General features: G+C 46.2%; 1 protein-coding gene across 1 annotated transcript in view; it reads right to left on the bottom strand.

Moving 5' to 3' along the window:
• The window catches only part of ATM (ATM serine/threonine kinase), a 194,638-nt gene that overhangs the window by 160,211 nt on the left and 12,303 nt on the right, over positions 1-22,124 (bottom strand). Inside the window, exons 6-7 of the mRNA XM_089691116.1 lie at positions 7,992-8,230; positions 2,861-3,030 (exon numbers count right to left, since the gene is read on the bottom strand). Of these exons, the coding sequence (XP_089547242.1) occupies positions 2,861-3,030; positions 7,992-8,230 (409 nt within the window). The remainder of the gene's footprint in view (positions 1-2,860; positions 3,031-7,991; positions 8,231-22,124) is intronic.

The raw sequence follows: 22,124 nt of genomic DNA, 5'->3' as shown, positions 1-22,124 counted from the left end.
CGCCATTTGCAAACGCTATAACTTTCATGTAAACCAATTTACTCGTATTGGATTTTTTTTTAGCAGAATACATTTTGGACTAAATTTATGACGAAATTAGATTTTTAAAAAAATTTTTACTGGACATGTTTAATAGCAAAAATTCAAAAATACAGTTTTTTTTCTCAAAATTGTCGGTCTTTTTTTTTTTTTAAATAGCACAAAAAAAACCCCAAAAAAACCATACAGGCGATCAAATACCACCAAAAAAAAAGCTCAATTTGTGGGGAAAAAAGGACGAAATTTCATTTGGGTGCAGCATCACATGACCGCGCAATTGTCAGAGTAACACAGCGCTGTAACGCAAAAAAATGGCCTGGTCAGGAAGGAGGGTAAATCCTCAGGAGGGCAAGTGGTTAAAATAGTTTATTGATGTTATTTATTTTTACTCTGTATTCCAAAGGCTGTTTTTTTTTTTTTGAACATGTGACCAGCAGCAGATGACTAGAAGCTCCCCCTGCTTATGTTTGCCTACAAATAGGCTGGGGAAGAGCTGGGTCATTTGACAGCTGTATATCGAACAGGAAAAAGGTACTTAGATGTTTTATTTTTAATTAAAGTAATTACAGTTCCAACATCGACATAGAGAAATAGAAGGAACAATGTAAATTAAACAGTATGTGTTTAGCATCACTTTAAATATCAAGATTTTTGAAAGCCACCTCCACAACACACTTGTGTTGCAGTAAACCAAAACGTATAGTATTGCACTAACGTCTGTTGTTAAAAAGCAACAGATATGATTTAAGAGCTGTTGTGCATTTGGCAGCCAATTCAAATGAGTAGGGCACCCTAATGTAATGCACGTACATTAATTCCACCACAAAGGATCGCCACTCTCCTACAAAGAAACACACCACCCAAAGTGCCTTTACAATACTGACAATGCTGTCAAGAGAACAGATAAAAAGACCTTCACATCTGATGGTGCGTCTGTAGGCCATAAACCAAATGATAAATAGTAAGCAGCCTTCTCATTTATACACAAATATAAAACTTATAAATAGTAAAGAAAGCTAATGATGGTCTTAATTACAAGTACAAGTTTTGAGGGCCCAAGAAACACCTTTCTCTGCAAATACAAAAAAGGTCTCCAAGCTGTGAAACATCCAGATTTTTAAACAGTCCCTGGAACTCACACAGATTTTGCAAAAGTGTCTCTGTTTTGTTCTAAAAGTCATGCAGAATGCGCCAAACTCATGCACCTGTCTAGAACTTGTACTTGAATTTGGCAATTGCTGCGTCACTTTTAGAATGCACACAAGACACTTTCACAAAATCCGTCTGAGCCAGTTTTTCTCTGTACACCAAAAAAGGAGTTGGTCTTAATTAGATCCACTTTTACATTTGGCGCATTTAGTGTGACAAAATGTAAAAGTGACGTATTCAATGCAACATAATGGAAAAGTGTCGCATTTTAGAACTACCTGAATTTAGTGCACGAGTTGCTGTCAGAACCAGAAGTGCCACACATACTTCATGCCTCTGGTACAATATATTAACAAAAAAGATTAATGTGAGAAAAGTGGCACAACAGCTTTATTGAATTCCCACCAGTATCGTTTCAGAAAAGCAATGCATAGTCACCTATCCTCTTATACCTGCTGAGTGAACTAAATGACTGCTTCTAAGTTTAAATTTGGTTCATGCAGCATCACAACAGAAGTGTAATCTTCCCAAACTTCAGTCAGAGGTCTCAAAACAGGAATCTCTCAGTAAAAAAGGATAGGTTCACTTTTGGAATATGTTACATGTTCCACCTATTTTTAGGTGGAACACATAACATGTTCCCATAGCTGCAACCGTGACCGCCCCCTCCCCCCCGACATATAGTTTAGGGAGAAGTTTCCCTGTACTATCTGTCAGATTTAAAAATAGTACGTCCATGCGCGGCCTACAAGTCCCAACAGCCTTAGCGTCTGTCGGGTTGTAGTTTTCAATTAACTACCACGGCGATGTGCAGCACCGTGGTAGTTCATTGAAGCTTTCGGTCAGTATATCTGCTTGCTCATATATCCAGTACGCCAAGCAGATATTCTGACAGGTTTGCAGGAGACCGGCATGGCATCAGTGATCTAATGATCACTGGTGCAATGCTTTCCAGGCTTCTTTGGACAAAAATAAAAAAAATTTAAATTTTGTTACCTGCAAAAAAGATTACCTTATCCTTTAACAGTACTTTCCTGACCAGTGAGGTGTCCTATTGTAGCAAAGTAGACAGTGTTCAGATTCCACTGTTTGCACGATACTGCATGTCACAAAAACAAGATGCTGAAACATCACAAAGTCCAGCCCACATTAAAGAAGACTTGATGTCCGGATAGGGGATTAAAGTGTACATTTAGTCAAAAACATTATTTATTTTTTTTATAGTGGACAGAAATCAGTACTTCTGTCATATTTTTGACTGCTATCTGGTGCTGTCTTAGAGAGACATTCCCTCACTTTACTGTCTCATTGAGAACAGCTTTGGACAGGAAGTGAGAGAAATTCTGCATTAGGTACACAGATAGAAGCAAAAAAGCTGGCAAGGGGTTTACCATATTTTATTATAAATATAATTTTTTTCTGTCAGTTTTGTTGTTCAAGAGCTCCCCTCACTTCTTCTCAGACAAAACACTGTTGATAGAATGGCAGATGAGCTGAAATCTCTCTAACAGAGTCAGGATGGCAGCAAAACCCATGAGGGGTTCTAATCCTTACCCAAATACAAGGACAAAACGTTTCGGCTGGGCATAAACTTATAACTTTCAACAAAACTCAATACCTACCCTGTCGTAAACAAGAAGTATAAGTTAGATATCTTCTGGAAGGCAATTACCTGGTGACAAATGTCCGCCATCAATTCTACCAAACTCTCTTTGACTGCAACATTCCGAGATCCTGAAGAGTATTTTCCTCTGCTGCCAATCTGACTAATCTCGTTCATCATAGCATCATACAGATTGTACAAATTTCTCTGCCATCTCTCAGCTTCAAATGCATAAGCACCTGAAAAAAAAAAAAAAAAAAGGTTCAGCTCCAACCATACAATACAGATTAGACCGTGTTTTATCTTAGACAGCATCATATGGTTAAGTGCTAAAGACAAAATTCCAGCATTGTAGTTTTTACAACGCACATTTTCCATAACTCCACAGCAGGTACTCATAGTAATGTTATCTGCACAAGCTATTATATCTTATAGTATGCACACTTCTAAGGATATAAAAGACTCACAGACCACCATGATCAGCAAGATGATTCTGATGCTAAACTAACAGGAATAAGGGCACAAAAGACGCTGCTGGAGGGCTCTCAGAGTAGGTGGTAACACAAAACTGATCTTAACAAATAAAACTAAAACTATAATATATACCAATTTTATGTTTTACATTTGGGTACTATACTGTGTATATATTGCAATTAATATTTTATAAATATTTCATAAATTACATAGGATTCCCAGAGCACCGTGGGTTATCCAAGCAGCACAACATATTTTGACCGCCTTCAGGCTCCCTGGCGGACTAAAACTTCAGGCTTGTACAGAGAGAGACAGAGTTAGTGATATGAATCACTGCTTGAGCTATTGAGGTCTGTAAACAACAAAGAAAACTGAGGGACTGGAAAACATATGAAAAGGAGGCTCAGAGGTTCACCTGCCAGTTGACTCTAAGAAAAATTGGATTTATGTACTGACTGCAAAAACCTTTTCTTGGAGGCCACTGAGAGATAGGAGAAGTCATTAACATGTGGTTTATACTGCCACCTACAGAAGGATTGGCCATAGGTTAAAGAGAAAAAAAAAATTATATATATATATATATATATATATATATATATATATATATACACACACACACACACACACACACACACACACACACACACACACACACACACACACATACACCTGTCCAGAATAACCTCCTACTATCAGAATGCCACACCCAAGCAATTAAGGAATCTTCTTTTGGGTGAACTAAAGCTGGGCAGAGGTGGAAAACCTATGACCCAGTTGAGGTAAAAGGCAGAAAATGCCCTATGCAGGAAGGAACTCCTGGCCTTAATACCACCTTCTCCCTAAAAACAACCACAAAAATTTCTTGGGAAGATATAGCAGACACTTGCATCCCAGAGGTGATGAGAAAAAGAAATACTACCTTGTGGATGACAGACAAAAAAAGGATGGTCATTAAAGTGATCAAACAGAAGTTCATGAAGCGGACATAGAACAAGATTCAGATCCCACACAGTTACAGCAGAACAAACATGAGGTGCAGGATAGTTAAATGCTATCGAAATATCTAAATGCTGCCGAGGATGCTGAATGGAAAATGAAAACTGCACAATGACTAAGCCCCCTGCACTGACAAAATAAGTCAGATCAGATGACCCTCTGGCCTGGAGTTCCAGCACTGAAGGAGCAAACAATAAACTGAACAGTAAGGATGATATTTCTCGTGAGGCTCTTACAAAAGCCAGTAAGAAAGGACTTCCATGATTCTAGATCCAGATCCCTGAATCCCCAAGACAGGGATAACCTGGTCCACAGAGTGCTGCCTTATTGAGATCTGGATTAAAACTGGGCAAACAGGACTGCCTTAAAAGAGGCTAACATCAGGCTCAGGCCTCAAATGCAAAAACAGAGAGTCAGACGAGTCACATTCTGGCCTAGGTTATGTTTGGAACTAGACCAAGATACTCCAAACAAGTCAGTTACAGTGAAAACTTCTGAAGGGTCAGGATCCACCTGAATCAATGTAATGTGTGGACAGTCAAAACCACACTGTGCAACAAAGCTGACCAACTCTTCCCTTAACAGGTGGTCATCTAAGTATCCCACAATGAAGATGCCATGAGAGGGCAGAAGAGATAATAGTGGGGCTAGCACCTTAAGGAAACATGCATGCCGACTAAAGGTCAAAGGGCAGGGCCACAAACTGGTAGTGCAGGGACCCCAAAGCAATATGCAGGAAACTTTGTGCTGGAAAGGAAGCGGCAAGCAGATACACATTCTTATTAGCCAAATAAATCAGAAATTTCCCCTGGTGAAAGTAGGTAATGACAGATCTGGTATATCCCAAGCAGAATTTCTCAGTTCAAATGAAGGTGCAATCCTAGACGAGGCAGATGTGGCCTTGGGAACAGTAAACCAGCTGAATTAAAAGCACTGAAATGATTTGGAAACAGGTACTGGGGAAGGACATCTTGATTAAGAAAACCAGACAGGGCGTGATGGAGATATGCTAACCAGGTTGATGGCACAGAAAGGTTAGGTGAGAAACAGAAGAGGGGGTAGGTAATGAAACTCTAGTTGGTTGCAATGTGATACCACCTCCTGCACCCAAATGTTAGAGATGCAAGTAGGTCAAGAATCTACAAAAGGTTAACAAATACCATCCAACCTCCTAACCTCCCCCAACCACCACAACTTTAAAAACATGAAGGCCCAGCTTCATGCAGAGACAAGCTTGTCTAAAGATTAGGCAGACTAAGTACCAGACTTTTCATGCAGACTGAGAACCAGGCACAGTGGGAATCAACAAGGAGGTTGATGGAGTGGGGAAAAAGGAAATCAAGGGGACTTTTCTTAACAGTCAGAAAGAGGGAAGACTTTGCGGTCTGCTCCTTAGGATTCTTCCTTTGAGGGAGATAGGTGACCATGCCACTGGTAGCATCCTTAATTATAGTATCAAGAGTGAGTCTGAAGCAATGCCCTGGAAGGCCGTGCAGATCAAATGCTCCACAGTTCAGAGCTAAAGTTCTCTATCCATATATACAGTGGGGCAAAAAAGTATTGTCAGCCACCAATTGTGCAAGTTCTCCCGCTTAAAAAGATGAGAGGGGCCTGTAATTGGCATCATAGGTAGACCTCAACTATGAGAGACAAAATGAGAAAACAAATCCAGACAATCACATTGGCTGATTTGGAAAGAATTTATTTGCAAATTATGGTGGAAAATAAGTATTTGGTCAATATCAAAAGTTCATCTCAATACTTTGTTATATATCCTTTGTTGGCAATGACAGAGGTCAAACGTTTCCTGTAAGTCTTCACAAGGTTGGCACACACTGTTGCTAATATGTTGGCCCATTCCTCCATGCAGATCTCCTCTAGAGCAGTGATGTTTTGGGGCTGTCGCTGGGCAACACGGACTTTCAACTCCCTCCAAAGGTTTTCTATGGGGTTGAGATCCGGAGACTGGCTAGGCCACTCCAGGACCTTGAAATGCTTCTTACGAAGCCACTCCTTCGTTGCCCGGGCGGTATGTTTGGGATCATTGTCATGTTGGAAGACCCAGCCACGTTTCATCTTCAATGTCCTTGCTGATGGAAGGAGGTTTGCACTCAAAATCTTACGATACATTGGCCCATTCATTCTGTCCTGTACATGGATCAGTCGTCTTGGTCCCTTTGCGGAGAAACAGCCCCAAAGCATGATGTTGCCACCCCCATGCTTCACAGTAGGTATGGTGTTCTTTGGACGCAACTCAGCATTCTCTCTCCTCCAAACACGACGAGTTGTGTTTCTACCAAACAGTTCTATTTTGGTTTCATCTGACCATATGACATTCTCCCAATCCTCTTCTGGATCATCCAAATGCTCTCTAGCAAACTTCAGACGGGCCCGGACATGTACTGGCTTAAGCAGGGGGACACGTCTGGCACTGCAGGATCTGAGTCCCTAGGGGGTAGTGTGTTACTGATGGTAGCCTTTGTTACGTTGGTCCCAGCTCTCTGCAGGTCATTCACTAGGTCCCCCCGTGTGGTCCTGGGATTTTTGCTCACCGTTCTTGTGATCATTTTGACCCCACGGGGTGAGATCTTGTGTGGAGCCCCAGATCGAGGGAGATTATCAGTGGTCTTGTGTGTCTTCCATTTTCTAATTATTGCTCCCACAGTTGATTTGTTCACACCAAGCTGCTTGCCTATTGCAGATTCAGTCTTCCCAGCCTGGTGTAGGTCTACAATTTTGTTTCTGGTGTCCTTCGACAGCTCTTTAGTCTTCACCATAGTGGAGTTTGGAGTGTGACTGTTTGAGGTTGTGGACAGGTGTCTTTTATACTGATAAGTTCAAACAGGTGCCATTGATAAAGGTAATGAGTGCAGGACAGAGGAGCCTCTTAAAGAAGAAGGTACAGGTCTGTGAGAGCCAGAAATCTTGCTTGTTTGTAGGAGACCAAATACTTATTTTCCATCATAATTTGCAAATCAATTCTTTCCAAATCAGCCAATGCGATTGTCTGGATTTTTTTTCTCATTTTGTCTCTCATAGTTGAGGTCTACCTATGATGCCAATTACAGGCCTCTCTCATCTTTTTAAGTGGGAGAACTTGCACAATTGGTGGCTGACTAAATACTTTTTTGCCCCACTGTATGAACATAAGTCACCTCCAACAGACAAGACAGGAGGCTTCCAGAAGGTAATTAGACAAGCTGTAGCAGCAACAGAAAAGCTATGAAAAAAATAAAAATAAAAAAGTGCTAGTAATAAATAGGTTAGTTGTTTAACACACCAGAGCTGTGATGCCCATCCTCCTAGGATACTAGCAAAAAACTGATGGAGACTGGTTGCAGGAGTAGTGCTCTTAGGGTGGGCTACAGACTTTTGTACATACCAGGATAAAACTTCCTATGTCCTTAAATGCATCAGACTAGACACATTAGTAATATTAATAGACATGGGACATATTATTACTTAATTCTCTATTTCCCAGAAAAAAACAAATGATAAATATTTTAGTTTTGTTCTACCTATAACCATCAGACCGATGCTACAGCATGGAGGTGTATAGATGTTTTTTTTGTTTTTTTTAAAATCCCAAACGTGTCCTTCAAATGAATATTATTACAAGGTATTTCAACTTTTGATTTACCTTAGCCAGCTTTGTAAATGTAATGTGCAAAAATGTTGCCAGATATGTGCATTTAGAGGGAAGTATTTTGTATAGAAGTTATTTAAGCACCTTCTTCTGTAGTCTTAGCTCCTTTTGGATGATGAATGTGAAGCATAAGGCGGAAAAACTCCACAATCTCATCTTTCAGAGTATCTTTAGGTCTGTGCTGGATCCACAACTTCAATATTGTCGGGAATATCTCTTCTCCTAACTTACACACTCGCATTCGGCAGTTTACAGATGTGGTGGAAAGGAACACATTAAGAGCAGCAAGAATCTGATCCAGCCCTGGAAGGTTCCTCTCCTCTCTGAAATAAAAAAAATATATATATATTTATTTCAGGTACTTACATAGCGCCATGAATTTATGCAGCGCTTTACATATATTGTACATTCAGATCAGTCCCTAACCCTCAAGGGGCGTACAATCTCCCATCAAATGGTAAAAGAACACATAGGGAAAAGAAGTCAACTCATAGTGTAGTATTAAAATTGAAACCAGTAGATTTATTTAAGTTACATGTACATGAATATCTGTAAAAACCAGCATGATTTAAAAGGAATGTTTCAAACCAACAAGATGGCCGCTGTCCTTCCAAAGCGCGATGACGTCACACAGCGTGGCGTCACACAGAGTGGCGTCACCCTACGCATTTCATCAAAAGACGCGTCAGGGGCGTGGCCAGCACGACGCATAGCTAGATATATATAGAGCTTGGAGGGACACCCCCCCTTCAATAACCAAAAGACATACTTCAGACAGGAAGTGAAAACAAGCAAACCTCAAAAGAACACTCCCACCCATTAGAATGCGCTCCAAAAGGCATGAAGCAGCCTCCGGTTAGAAATCACATCAACTCGGAGGACCAGCGCTCCAATAACAGGAAGTAACCACTGTCACGATCGCGGCGTCAGACCCCAGACCTCGTGACCGAAGGACTAGCCAATCTAAAACCGCAATGTGACGTGCGTAACAATGCCACACCCAGCTGCACCCTGCACAATGATTTTCAAGCTAATGGACCACAATCGATGCACTAGCAGCCTGAATCGATTGTTACTGGGTCAGGTTAATTACGCAATTAACCCTTCACACTGCCACCACCACCTTTTTGTACAGAGAAAGAGGAAACTCGTCGTTTTCTGCTATAACACTATAATGATTGAGATAATCGTCTGTATAAAATGGTCCGCAGGCCGGTTATACAGAGGTTTAAACAAACACAGTAGCGTTCTCTTTAGAGGCAGGAATTCGTAAATTGCAATAAAGCGCTATAGAAACAGTTCAACACTTTCAGAAGGAAAAATTTATTACTAAAAGGTCAAACAGGTGCAATAAAATATTTACAGAAAAAGATGTACCTAAGATATATATATATATATATATATATATATATATATACATACACATATACAAAGAACCATAGCACAGCAAAGAGATATCAGAGAGAGGTGAAAGGGTTAAAATACTTGCCAAAGTCCTGGGTTAGCAGATCCAAGTTTCAGAGCAAAAGGCAGGGGCTTCCCAGGTGGTATTGATGTTAAAATGGAAGACGGCTTCAACTAACCACTCTTAGGCCTGACAGCCTATTTTGTTGTCCCCAGCAGGGGGTGTTTCTGAAATCAAGGACCAATCCCCGCTTAGTGCGTGGAGATATGGGTGGATGCCTCAACTAGAGCAAAATCTCCCTTAACTCATATTTTGGTCCATAACTGTCCATCTGCACAAGGGACATCCCACCCGCGGGTAGATTATTATGCAGACAGGTCTGAGGATTAATTAGATATGAATTATGAAAGTGTGCACTGAACGGTTCATGAGATCTATTTTTCTGCTTTCCTGTGTGTCCGAGACAAGGTGAGTGACCTACCAAAATGTTCGGCTCCTCTTAGCCCATCGGGCGATATGCTCGGTTTTTATGTAAGTCTCATATTCCAAGATATGAGACGTAGCAAAAAAATGTATTTAACAGAGGTTATCTGTTTCTGTCTCCTTAGCTGAGTTAGGTTTTATTAGGTTGGAATCTCTCTCAACTCCTGAGAAAGCTTGCCTTCTCTTTTCCGAGGTGTGAAATGGCACAGGTTATCAGACAGCTAGGCCCCGACTCCCTGGGGGGGGGGGCCTTATAACTCCTATGACCCTCCTGTGACATTTTGTAACACACACATACACTGTCACTGTGACTCTCAGAGTGAGGAGGGAGGGGGGAAGGAGAGTGAGGGGAGAAAATGGAGATTCTTAACAAAATGGCGGACTGCGTCCGTTTCTGTTGCGCACGTTTGCGACAACCACCCATTAAGAATAACATGATCTCAGAGAATCCCAATCCCAGTAATACAAAAAAAAAAATACTCTACAGCATCCAATAAATAAATTAAAAATGTAGAGCGGATTTAACGTATATTAATTTAAGCAGCAACTTCAAATAGGACAATAAAAGATTATACTTTCTGGATTCACTGTAGGTGTTCGATTGGGTTCAGATCAGGAGACATACTTGGCCACTGAATCACTTTCACCCTGTTCTTCTGCAGAAATGCAACAGAGGCCTTAGATGTGTGTTTTAGATCGTCATGTCGGAAACGTGCATGATAACCAAGGGCACGGAGTGATGGTAGTATCTTCTCTTTAAATACAGAGCAGTACATCTGTGAATTCATGATATCATCAATGAAATGCAGCTCCCCAACACCAGCAGTACTCAAGCAGCCCCACAGGAGGACACTGCCACCAACATGTTTCACTGTAGGCACCATGCATTATTCTTGGTACTCCTCACCTTTGCGATGCCATACAGTTTTGAAGTCATCAGTTCCAAAAACATTTATCTTGGTCTCATCACTCCAGAGTACAGAGTCCCAGTCATTGTCTTTTTCAGCATGGGCCCTGGTAAATTCTAGGAGGGTTTTTTGTGCATGGGCTTTAGGAGAGGCTTCCTTCGTGGACGATACTCATGCATGCCATTCCTCTGCAGTGTACGCTGTATTGTGTCGTGGGAAACGATAACCCCAGTTTGACTTTCTAATTCTTTAGCTAACTGAAGTGAACTTGCATGGTGACTTATTTCAACCCTTCTCATCAGAAGACACTCAAGTCGAGGGGTTAACTTCTGTGGATTGCCTGGACATCTCTGTGAGATGGTTGCAGTTCCATCTTTGTTAAATATTTGTATCACTCTTGGTACAGTATTCTGACTGATAAGTAAAGCTTTTCTTATCTTCTTGTAGCCTTCAGCATTCTTCATGTAAAGATAGTATTTTCTTTCTCAGGCCTTGTGACATTTCTCTTCCATGTGGTGTCATTGCTGACAGCATGAAATGGAAAGGGGTTTTCTTTTTTAAGTAACGCCCTTTTATGAGCAACTGTCTGATGGACCCGTTTAATTAATAATTAGACTCACCTGTAGTTGAATTCTTGCTAATTAGGATTTTTTTGTCTCTTACAAGTTCCTTTAGATTTACCTTTCACTATGTAGTGCAAGGGCCTGCCTAATTGGATACAATTTAACAAAGTGTTAGGTTATATGATTTTTGGTAAATCTAAAGCAAAATTCTCAAGAAAATTGTAAAATGTATGGTCAGCCTTAGGAAGAACATACACTATACAATTTTCTGTTCAATTCCTGCCCAATTTTCTTTAGATTTACCTTCAACTATGTAGTGCAAGAGCCTTCTTAATTGATACAATTGAAAGTGTTGTTCATGTTTGACCTCATATTATATGGTTTTTGGTAAATCTAAAGCAATTTTCTAAAGAAAATTGTATAATGTATGCCCAGTCTAAAATATAGCTTTGTTCTTAAAGCCAGCCATACATGGGTCAAATTCCAAAAGAATTTGTTTTAAAAAAAAATCTTTTCTATAAGAATTTTACTCGAATTTCGCACCACCAGTAGACCACAGCAACGGCCATTTATTGAGCGACCATTGAATTTCAGTGATTGGGCATGTTTTGAAAAACGAACAATTTCTAAACAGTGATGGAAGAATCATGCGAGAAATGGAATTGAAAAAGAAATGAGCATGAGCTGTGACCTGGAAAGAAAAGAAAATTCTTGGCCACAAAAAATATTTTCTGTAGCAACATAATGGCCTGCATAAGACTTTCATTGGGGTGTATTCATTTTTGCATCATGGTGTCAGGGCTCCCAGGTATGACCAGAGGTGTGTGACTGATGCAGGGAAACGCAGACTTCAGATATGTGATAAACAATACAATTTATTAACACTAACCATACAAACATAAACGCAGTGCAATACTAAACATAATACAGTGCAAACAAACCAAACCAAACCACCCACAGATAACAGTACATACAAGCAAGCGTCGTCAGGCAGGCCGGGTCAATATCAATTGGGCAGGTAGGTACAGGGGGAGCAAGCAGAGAATGGTCGGGGTCACAGGCCAGGTTCAGCAGGTAGCAAGCAGCGTAGTACAAAGGGTCAGGCAGAGGGATGGTCAGGGTCACAAGCCAGAGATCAAAACAGGTAACAAGCAGCGTAGTACAGAGGGTCAGGCAGAGGGACAGAAACAGGATGCAGGACAGAAACAGGATGCAGGACAGAAACAGGATGCAGGACAGATACAGGGCCCAGGACAAACACAACACCAAGGCAGAGTCTGTGGGTCTGGCCATCCCTTAAATACCCCAGCATCATCAGTTCCAGGTATTAGCTGGCTGAAAGGTTGAGTCTCTGATTGCTGGGAGCACCCGCTGGCCAGCCCTGGTACTGCAGATCAAAAGGCAGGTGAGTCCCACCATTGCTGGCCAGTCCATTCCTAACAGTACCCCCCCCCCCCCAAGGAGCGGCCTCAGGACGCTCCAAACAGTCCTAGCTGGGCAAAATGTTCCACCGCCCGGGTCTGGTAACTGGCGGGATATCAAAGACTGGCACACCGGGCAGGACTCCGGGCAGCGGCAGACCGGGCTGGACTCCGGGCAGAGGCAGACCGGGCTGGACTCCGGGCAGAGGCAGACCGGGCTGGACTCCGGGCAGAGGCAGACCGGGCTGGACTCCGGGCAGAGGCAGACCGGGCTGGACTCCGGGCAGAGGCAGACCGGGCTGGACTCCGGGCAGAGGCAGACCGGGCTGGACTCCGGGCAGAGGCAGACCGGGCTGGACTCCGGGCAGAGGCAGACCGGGCTGGACTCCGGGCAGAGGCAGACCGGGCTGGACTCCGGGCAGAGGCAGACCGGGCTGGACTCCGGGCAGAGGCAGACCGGGCTGGACTCCGGGCAGAGGCAGACCGGGCTGGACTCCGGGCAGAGGCAGACCGGGCTGGACTCCGGGCAGAGGCAGACCGGGCTGGACTCCGGGCAGAGGCAGACCGGGCTGGACTCCGGGCAGAGGCAGACCGGGCTGGACTCCGGGCAGAGGCAGACCGGGCTGGACTCCGGGCAGAGGCAGACCGGGCTGGACTCCGGGCAGAGGCAGACCGGGCTGGACTCCGGGCAGAGGCAGACCGGGCTGGACTCCGGGCAGAGGCAGACCGGGCTGGACTCCGGGCAGAGGCAGACCGGGCTGGACTCCGGGCAGAGGCAGACCGGGCTGGACTCCGGGCAGAGGCAGACCGGGCTGGACTCCGGGCAGAGGCAGACCGGGCTGGACTCCGGGCAGAGGCAGACCGGGCTGGACTCCGGGCAGAGGCAGACCGGGCTGGACTCCGGGCAGAGGCAGACCGGGCTGGACTCCGGGCAGAGGCAGACCGGGCTGGACTCCGGGCAGAGGCAGACCGGGCTGGACTCCGGGCAGAGGCAGACCGGGCTGGACTCCGGGCAGAGGCAGACCGGGCTGGACTCCGGGCAGAGGCAGACCGGGCTGGACTCCGGGCAGAGGCAGACCGGGCTGGACTCCGGGCAGAGGCAGACCGGGCTGGACTCCGGGCAGAGGCAGACCGGGCTGGACTCCGGGCAGAGGCAGACCGGGCTGGACTCCGGGCAGAGGCAGACCGGGCTGGACTCCGGGCAGAGGCAGACCGGGCTGGACTCCGGGCAGAGGCAGACCGGGCTGGACTCCGGGCAGAGGCAGACCGGGCTGGACTCCGGGCAGAGGCAGACCGGGCTGGACTCCGGGCAGAGGCACATCGAGCAGAGGCACACCGGGCAGAGGCACACCGGGCAGAGGCACATCGGGCAGGACTCCGGGCAGAGGCACATCGGGCAGAGGCACATCGGGCAGAGGCACATCGGGCAGAGGCACATCGGGCAGAGGCACATCGGGCAGAGGCACATCGGGCAGAGGCACATCGGGCAGAGGCACATCGGGCAGAGGCACATCGGGCAGGACTCCGGGCAGAGGCACATCGGGCAGGACTCCGGGCAGAGGCACATCGGGCAGGACTCCGGGCAGAGGCACATCGGGCAGGACTCCGGGCAGAGGCACATCGGGCAGGACTCCGGGCAGAGGCACATCGGGCAGAACTCCGGGCAGAGGCACATCGGATTACCAGGCGAAGCAGCAGGCAGCGGGCCACCAGGCGGAGCAGCAGGCACCGGGCCCCCGGGCGGAGCAGCAGGCACCGGGCCCCCGGGCGGAGCAGCAGGCACCGGGCCCCCGGGCGGGGCGACCGGGCCCCCGGGCGGGGCGGCAGGCACCGGGCCCCCGGGCGGGGCGACAGGCACCGGGCCCCCGGGCGGGGCGACAGGCACCGGGCCCCCGGGCGGGGCGGCAGGCACCGGGCCCCCGGGCGGGGCGGCAGGCACCGGGCCCCCGGGCGGGGCGGCAGGCACCGGGCCCCCGGGCGGAGCGGCGGGCGCCGGACCCCCAGGCGGAGCGACAGGTCTCGGGCCCTCAGGCGGAGCGGCGGGCGCCGGACCCCCAGGCGGAGCGACAGGTCTCGGGCCCTCAGGCGGAGCGGCGGGCGCCGGACCCCCAGGAGGAGCGACAGGTCTCGGGCCCTCAGGCGGAGCGGCGGGCGCCGGACCCCCAGATGGAGCGACAGGTCTCGGGCCCTCAGGCGGAGCGGCGGGCGCCGGACCCCCAGGCGGAGCGACAGGTCTCGGGCCCTCAGGCGGAGCGGCGGGCGCCGGACCCCCAGATGGAGCGACAGGTCTCGGGCCCTCAGGCGGAGCGGCGGGCGCCGGACCCCCAGGTGGAGCGACAGGTCTCAGGCCCTCAGGCGGAGCGGCGGGCGCCGGACCCCCAGGCGGAGCGACAGGTCTCGGGCCCTCAGGCGGAGCGGCGGGCGCCGGACCCCCAGGCGGAGCGACAGGTCTCGGGCCCTCAGGCGGAGCGGCGGGCGCCGGACCCCCAGGAGGAGCGACAGGTCTCGGGCCCTCAAGCGGAGTGGCGGGCGCCGGACCCCCAGGCGGAACGACAGGTCTCGGGCCCCCAGGCGGGGCGGCGGGCACCGAGTCACCAGGCACAACCGTGGAATCCGAGTCAACTGGGATGACCGCTGGCACTGGGTCAGACATTGGATCGTCTGGCTGGACAGCGGGCATCGGGTCACCAGGCATCAGGTCATTTGGCTCGACAGCGGGCACCGCGTCATCTGGCAAGGCAGTGGGCTCCGAGTCAACTGGTATGACCGCGGGCACTGGGTCAGACATTGGATCGTCTGGCTGGACAGCGGGCACTGGGTCACCAGGCATCAGGTCATTTGGCTCGACAGCGGGCACCGCGTCATCTGGCAAGGCAGTGGGCTCCGAGTCAACAGGCACGACAGTGAGCACCGGGTCATCAGGTACCGGATTGTCTGGCTCGACAGCGGGCATCGGGTCACCAGGTATGACAGCGGGCACTGGGTCACCAGGCATCAGGTCATTTGGCTCGACAGCGGGCACCGGAGCAGGTACCGGATCATCTGGATCAACAGCGGGCATCGAGTCAACTGGCCTAATAGGATCGTCAGGCTGGATCAGTTCATCATGCTGGGTAGAGGCATCAGGCTGAATGCCGGCGTCCGGCTGAGTAGAGGCTTCAGGCCGAGTAGAGGCTTCAGGCCGAGTAGAGGCTTCAGGCCGAGTAGAGGCTTCAGGCCGAGTAGAGGCTTCAGGCCGAGTAGAGGCTTCAGGCCGAGTAGAGGCTTCAGGCCGAGTAGAGGCTTCAGGCCGAGTAGAGGCATCAGGCCGAGTAGAGGCATCAGGCCGAGTAGAGGCATCAGGCCGAGTAGAGGCATCAGGCCGAGTAGAGGCATCAGGCCGAGTAGAGGCATCAGGCCGAGTAGAGGCATCAGGCCGAGTAGAGGCATCAGGCCGAGTAGAGGCATCAGGCCGAGTAGAGGCTTCAGGCCGAGTAGAGGCTTCAGGCCGAGTAGAGGCTTCAGGCCGAGTAGAGGCTTCAGGCCGAGTAGAGGCTTCAGGCCGAGTAGAGGCATCAGGCCGAGTAGAGGCATCAGGCCGAGTAGAGGCTTCAGGCCGAGTAGAGGCTTCAGGCCGAGTAGAGGCTTCAGGCCGAGTAGAGGCTTCAGGCCGAGTAGAGGCTTCAGGCCGAGTAGAGGCTTCAGGCCGAGTAGAGGCTTCAGGCCGAGTAGAGGCATCAGGCCGAGTAGAGGCTTCAGGCCGAGTAGAGGCATCAGGCCGAGTAGAGGCATCAGGCTGAAGAGAGGCATCAGGCTGAAGAGAGGCATCAGGCTGAAGAGAGGCATCAGGCTGAAGAGAGGCATCAGGCTGAAGAGAGGCATCAGGCTGAAGAGAGGCATCAGGCTGAAGAGAGGCTTCAGGCCGAGTAGAGGCTTCAGGCCGAGTAGAGGCATCAGGCCGAGTAGAGGCATCAGGCCGAGTAGAGGCATCAGGCCGAGTAGAGGCATCAGGCCGAGTAGAGGCATCAGGCCGAGTAGAGGCTTCAGGCCGAGTAGAGGCATCAGGCCGAGTAGAGGCATCAGGCCGAGTAGAGGCATCAGGCCGAGTAGAGGCTTCAGGCCGAGTAGAGGCATCAGGCCGAGTAGAGGCATCAGGCTGAAGAGAGGCATCAGGCTGAAGAGAGGCATCAGGCTGAAGAGAGGCATCAGGCTGAAGAGAGGCATCAGGCTGAAGAGAGGCATCAGGCTGAAGAGAGGCATCAGGCTGAAGAGAGGCATCAGGCTGAAGAGAGGCTTCAGGCTGAGTAGAGGCTTCAGGCTGAGTAGAGGCTTCAAGCTGAGTAGAGGCATCAGGCTGAGTAGAGGCATCAGGCTGAGTAGAGGCTTCAGGCTGAGTAGAGGCTTCAGGCTGAGTAGAGGCTTCAGGCTGAGTAGAGGCTTCAGGCTGAGTAGAGGCATCAGGCTGAGTAGAGGCTTCAGGCTGAGTAGAGGCTTCAGGCTGAGTAGAGGCTTCAGGCTGAGTAGAGGCTTCAGGCTGAGTAGAGGCTTCAGGCTGAACCACGGAAGGCAGGCTCACCGGTTTGGATACTGGCAGGATGGTATTGGTTGGAAAGAATTTTCGCTTTTTTCTGGTTTTAACTACTGGAGCACTGCAAGTAAACGCAGGTCTGCAAACGAATGGAGCAGCTGGAGACAGAGAAGAACTGGAGGATGGAACAGGAGAGGGAGCGGTTGCTACAGAGGGCTCTTTTACAGGGTTAAAGGCAGGATAGGTGCAGCGAGTGGGAACAGGGTACTGACATGCGGTAGATAGCAGGGCAGGAGGAGCTGTTGGGAATGCAGGAATAGAGTTTTGAGGAAATAGATTAGAAGCAGGACTGGGTCTTTGTAAGCTGACTGAGGCTGGGTGCAACAAGTCTGTCCATGTCTGCAGTATGGGTTGAACAAAGCTGAGCTTACACAAAGCCTGTCTGGTCAATGACTGCACTGCGTTTATACAATCTCTTAGTGTCTGTGGTGAACATGTGGAATAACGCTCCAGAAAGTAACCCACATCATCCTCTAATAACCACACCAGGGACTCTACCTGGTCTGCACTAAATGGTGGCAAAAATTCATCCCTGCATTCGGGGGAACCAGATGAAACCAACTCAGCACAAACCTCAATCAAAGGCTGCACCTCAGAGAACACTGTGCCCTGATCTACTAGAACATGAGCGAGCCGTATACATTCTAGTAGTTGATCCCGGGGATACTCCTTCAGAGTTTGATAAGCATACTCCCTGTCATCAAACACTAGCAGATATAAATATTCAACCTCATCAAGATCCATCCTTCCCATCAACAAGCCAAGATGGCTTCCCTGTGCAGCCACTTCTGGTCAGGATTGGCCTTGGTGTAATGTCAGGGCTCCCAGGTATGACCAGAGGTGTGTGACTGATGCAGGGAAACGCAGACTTCAGATATGTGATAAACAATACAATTTATTAACACTAACCATACAAACATAAACGCAGTGCAATACTAAACATAATACAGTGCAAACAAACCAAACCAAACCACCCACAGATAACAGTACATACAAGCAAGCGTCGTCAGGCAGGCCGGGTCAATATCAATTGGGCAGGTAGGTACAGGGGGAGCAAGCAGAGAATGGTCGGGGTCACAGGCCAGGTTCAGCAGGTAGCAAGCAGCGTAGTACAAAGGGTCAGGCAGAGGGATGGTCCGGGTCACAAGCCAGAGATCAAAACAGGTAACAAGCAGCGTAGTACAGAGGGTCAGGCAGAGGGACAGAAACAGGATGCAGGACAGAAACAGGATGCAGGACAGATACAGGGCCCAGGACAAACACAACACCAAGGCAGAGTCTGTGGGTCTGGCCATCCCTTAAATACCCCAGCATCATCAGTTCCAGGTATTAGCTGGCTGAAAGGTTGAGTCTCTGATTGCTGGGAGCACCCGCTGGCCAGCCCTGGTACTGCAGATCAAAAGGCAGGTGAGTCCCACCATTGCTGGCCAGTCCATTCCTAACACATGGTCTTGAACTAATTTGAAAGGAAAATACTTTTTTGTGTGTGCAAATTAAAAAATCTTGTTTGCAATTAACCAATTGCCGCCCGGCCTATAGCCAGATGGCAGCCAGGCAAACAGCTTGTACCTCCGGGTGGACACCATATGGTGTCCTTCCCGGAATGCGCATTGCGCATGCCCACAGGGCCGCGTAGTAGCAAGATCTGTCACCGGCCATGTACCTTGGACACGGCCGATGACAGATCTGTGTACCAACCCCATTGCCAGTACCATGTGACCAATCACAGCAGGTCACATGACAGTTGTATACAATGGATGCCTTCATTTCATGCCATCCATTGTATACAAGTGTGTCTAGCTGTGAATGGTCACAGCGATCACATGCACAAGCTGGGCCAATCACAGCCCAGCTGTGTCATGTGATTAGCCATGGCCAAATCACAGCTAATCACAAAAACAACCCCTGAATGAATTGATTTCATTCAGTTAAATGCTTGCTTGTAGCAAAGTAATTCTTTGCTATAAGCAAATTGTGTAAAAAAAAAAAAAAAGATAAATATATATATATATATATATATATTGATCACTTCCCCAAAGCAGTACAATGTTACTATGGTAACATTATACTACTTTGGTCATAGTGCAATATGAAAAAAAAAATTAAGAAAAAATTAAAAATAAAACATTTTAAAAATGTTTTTAATAAAATTATAAAAAAAAATTTAATTTTCGTACTGTCACCAGTCAGTGTCCCTGATCACCGCCATGCCAGTTATAAGATGATGATGTACTGCACTGGTGACAGTATGTAAAAAAAAAAAATTGTGAAAATCATTTTTTTTAATTTCCTCGTTTTCAGAAAAATGACAAAATAATTACAACTTCAAAAAACACGCCATGCCTCTTATTTGGGGGATATCTGTACTGTTCTGAATTTTTTGGGCCTCAAGAAATTAGATTGGCTGTCAGTACTTCAGGATTGATCAATTTTCAGATATATCCCAAAGTTTGTGAACGCTATAAATGCTATAACTTTCCTACAGACTAAATAATACTAATTTGGGTTATTTTCACCAAAGAAATGTAGCAGAATACATCTTTGCCTAAATTTATAAAGAACAAATATTTATTTGCAAACTTTTATAACTGAACCATATATATATATATATATATATATATATACACACACACACATATACATATATATTGTGATGACTTTTGGACTGTTTATTAAGAAAAATTATATCATCCCAAATTGGGAATCCTAGCTGACTGTCAGGGGTTAACATCCTAGGTTGATTTCCAGTGACCCTCCAGGAAGTTACAAAAAAAAAAAAAAGAGTGGAAGAAATTGGTCTAAGATACAATGAGACTAATGCAGGCCGTAGATGGGGAGAAAACCGGCCAATTTTTCTTTAAAAAAAAAACAAAAAATCGGTTGTTCAATTGGCTGACGTTACCAGGAATGGTAAAAAAAAAAAAAAAACGTCCGATTTTCATCCCGTCTACAGCTGGCAAAAAGTGTCTCTGCAGAGAGCTCCGCTATTTCATTGACAGTTCTTTGACATTTATAGCAGCTGCAACATTGTATCTATTTGTATCCATTTCAGATAAAGATGGTTTTATTCGGAAACAAATAGATACATTGTTGCAGCCGTTATAAATGTCAAAGAACTGTCAAAGAAATAGCGGAGCTCTCTGCAGGGACACTTTTTGCAGGACTGGAATTCTTCTTCATCCTCTTCTTCCTCTTCTTCTTCTTTTTGTCTTCCTTTTGCAGGTCACTGCTCATGCGCAGATTTTTTATCGGTAAAATGAATCGGCCGATTTTTTTCAAACTTTACCGATAAAAAAAATCTGCCAAAATACTGAAAAACGGCCGACCTATTAACCCACTAACAATCCGAAAATCGGCCGATTTTATTTTCGGCCGAAAAATCGGCCGATTTTCGACCCATCTATGGCCTGCATAAAACACCACTATTTGAATGTCTGCAGGTGAGCAAACACAAAGTACAAAAGTGACAATGGTGAGATGAAATCCTTATTGTCTGATTTCTCCAAAAAACTTTGGAAAGTGTGTGATTACCAAACAAGACCTCTAAACTGTCACAATGGGCTATTATATCCTGAGGTCTAAAATCTTCTATGAACTTTAACTTTAATCTTCTGACATCTTCTGACAACTTCTAAGACTTCTACTACTCCTTCACTACCCTACTACTACTATATACTGCACTATACTCACTTGCTACCTGCGGCCATTTTGCTGAGAACTTCCAGCTGCCATTTTGAAGGAAAAGATTTTCGCCAGAGACGCTGATGCTCATTTCAATTCTAGTGCCTGACTGCCCAGAAACATTTCTTTTCCAATTGCATCCCACTGGGAGGCCTCAAAATCGAGATTCTGGGAGTGGTGAGACTGTGCCAAAATATTGTAATTTTCTTTAATATTTCAAACTTTCTAAGATTGACAACATTTGTATTGTGTGGTTAGGAATGTATTAAGATTATCTATATGATTATAACTATAACTGTTTTAATATTCGTATTGAGGTTATATATATTGCATACTAATTTGTAGTGTTGTTGTGGTGCTAATTATCAGAGATACTTTCTTATCTACGACCGCGGGATATGAGAAATAATATCTGAAGCACTATAGGTTGCAACCAACTTCCCAAAAATTTTGTTTTCCCTTATTTGATAATCATATCTTGTATGATACTGTAAAGACTAACGTATTATATCTTTGATTGTGTGTACGAGTATATATTCATCACCAGTATTTTGCGCCTGTATTACTATATATAAAAATATTTGTACATAAATAAATTTATCAAAAAGGCAGATTTTGTGTATATGGTACAAAATCATATTGGTGAAAGAATTCAAGCTATATTATTAAGTGGTGATCAAAATATTAGGTGTCCAAATTATTGGTTTCTTAAATATTTGCCGTATTTTAACGGCTGGAGGCACTGCAATATTTTGTTAAGGGATAGGACACCTCTCTAAGCATTTAATATAAATGATTACATAAACCACCACAATATATATATATATATATATATATATATATATACATACATACATATACACACACACACATATATATATATACATATATACACTATATACTCAGTGAGATTGGCACACAGAAGTATTTAACATCCTGCAATTTTGCAAGTTCTCCCACTTAGAAATCATGGAGGGGTCTGAAATTCACATTGTAGGTGCATTCCCACTCTGACAGACAGAATTTAAAAAGAAAAAAATTCAGGAAATCACATTGTATGATTTTTAAAGAATTTATTTGTCTTGCACTGCTGAACATAAGTATTTGAACACCTGAGAAAATCAGTGTTAATATTTGGTACAGAAGCCTTTGTTTGCAATTACAGAGGTCAAACGTTTCCTGTAGTTCT

The sequence above is a fragment of the Staurois parvus genome, unplaced genomic scaffold, assembly GCF_062004578.1.
Source record: "Staurois parvus isolate SC_StPar_1 unplaced genomic scaffold, SC_StPar_1.0 ptg000550l, whole genome shotgun sequence".
In the NCBI taxonomy this organism is placed as follows: Eukaryota; Metazoa; Chordata; class Amphibia; order Anura; family Ranidae; genus Staurois; species Staurois parvus.
Note: the sequence above shows the minus strand (reverse complement) of the source record. Positions and strands in the feature narration are given on the sequence as shown.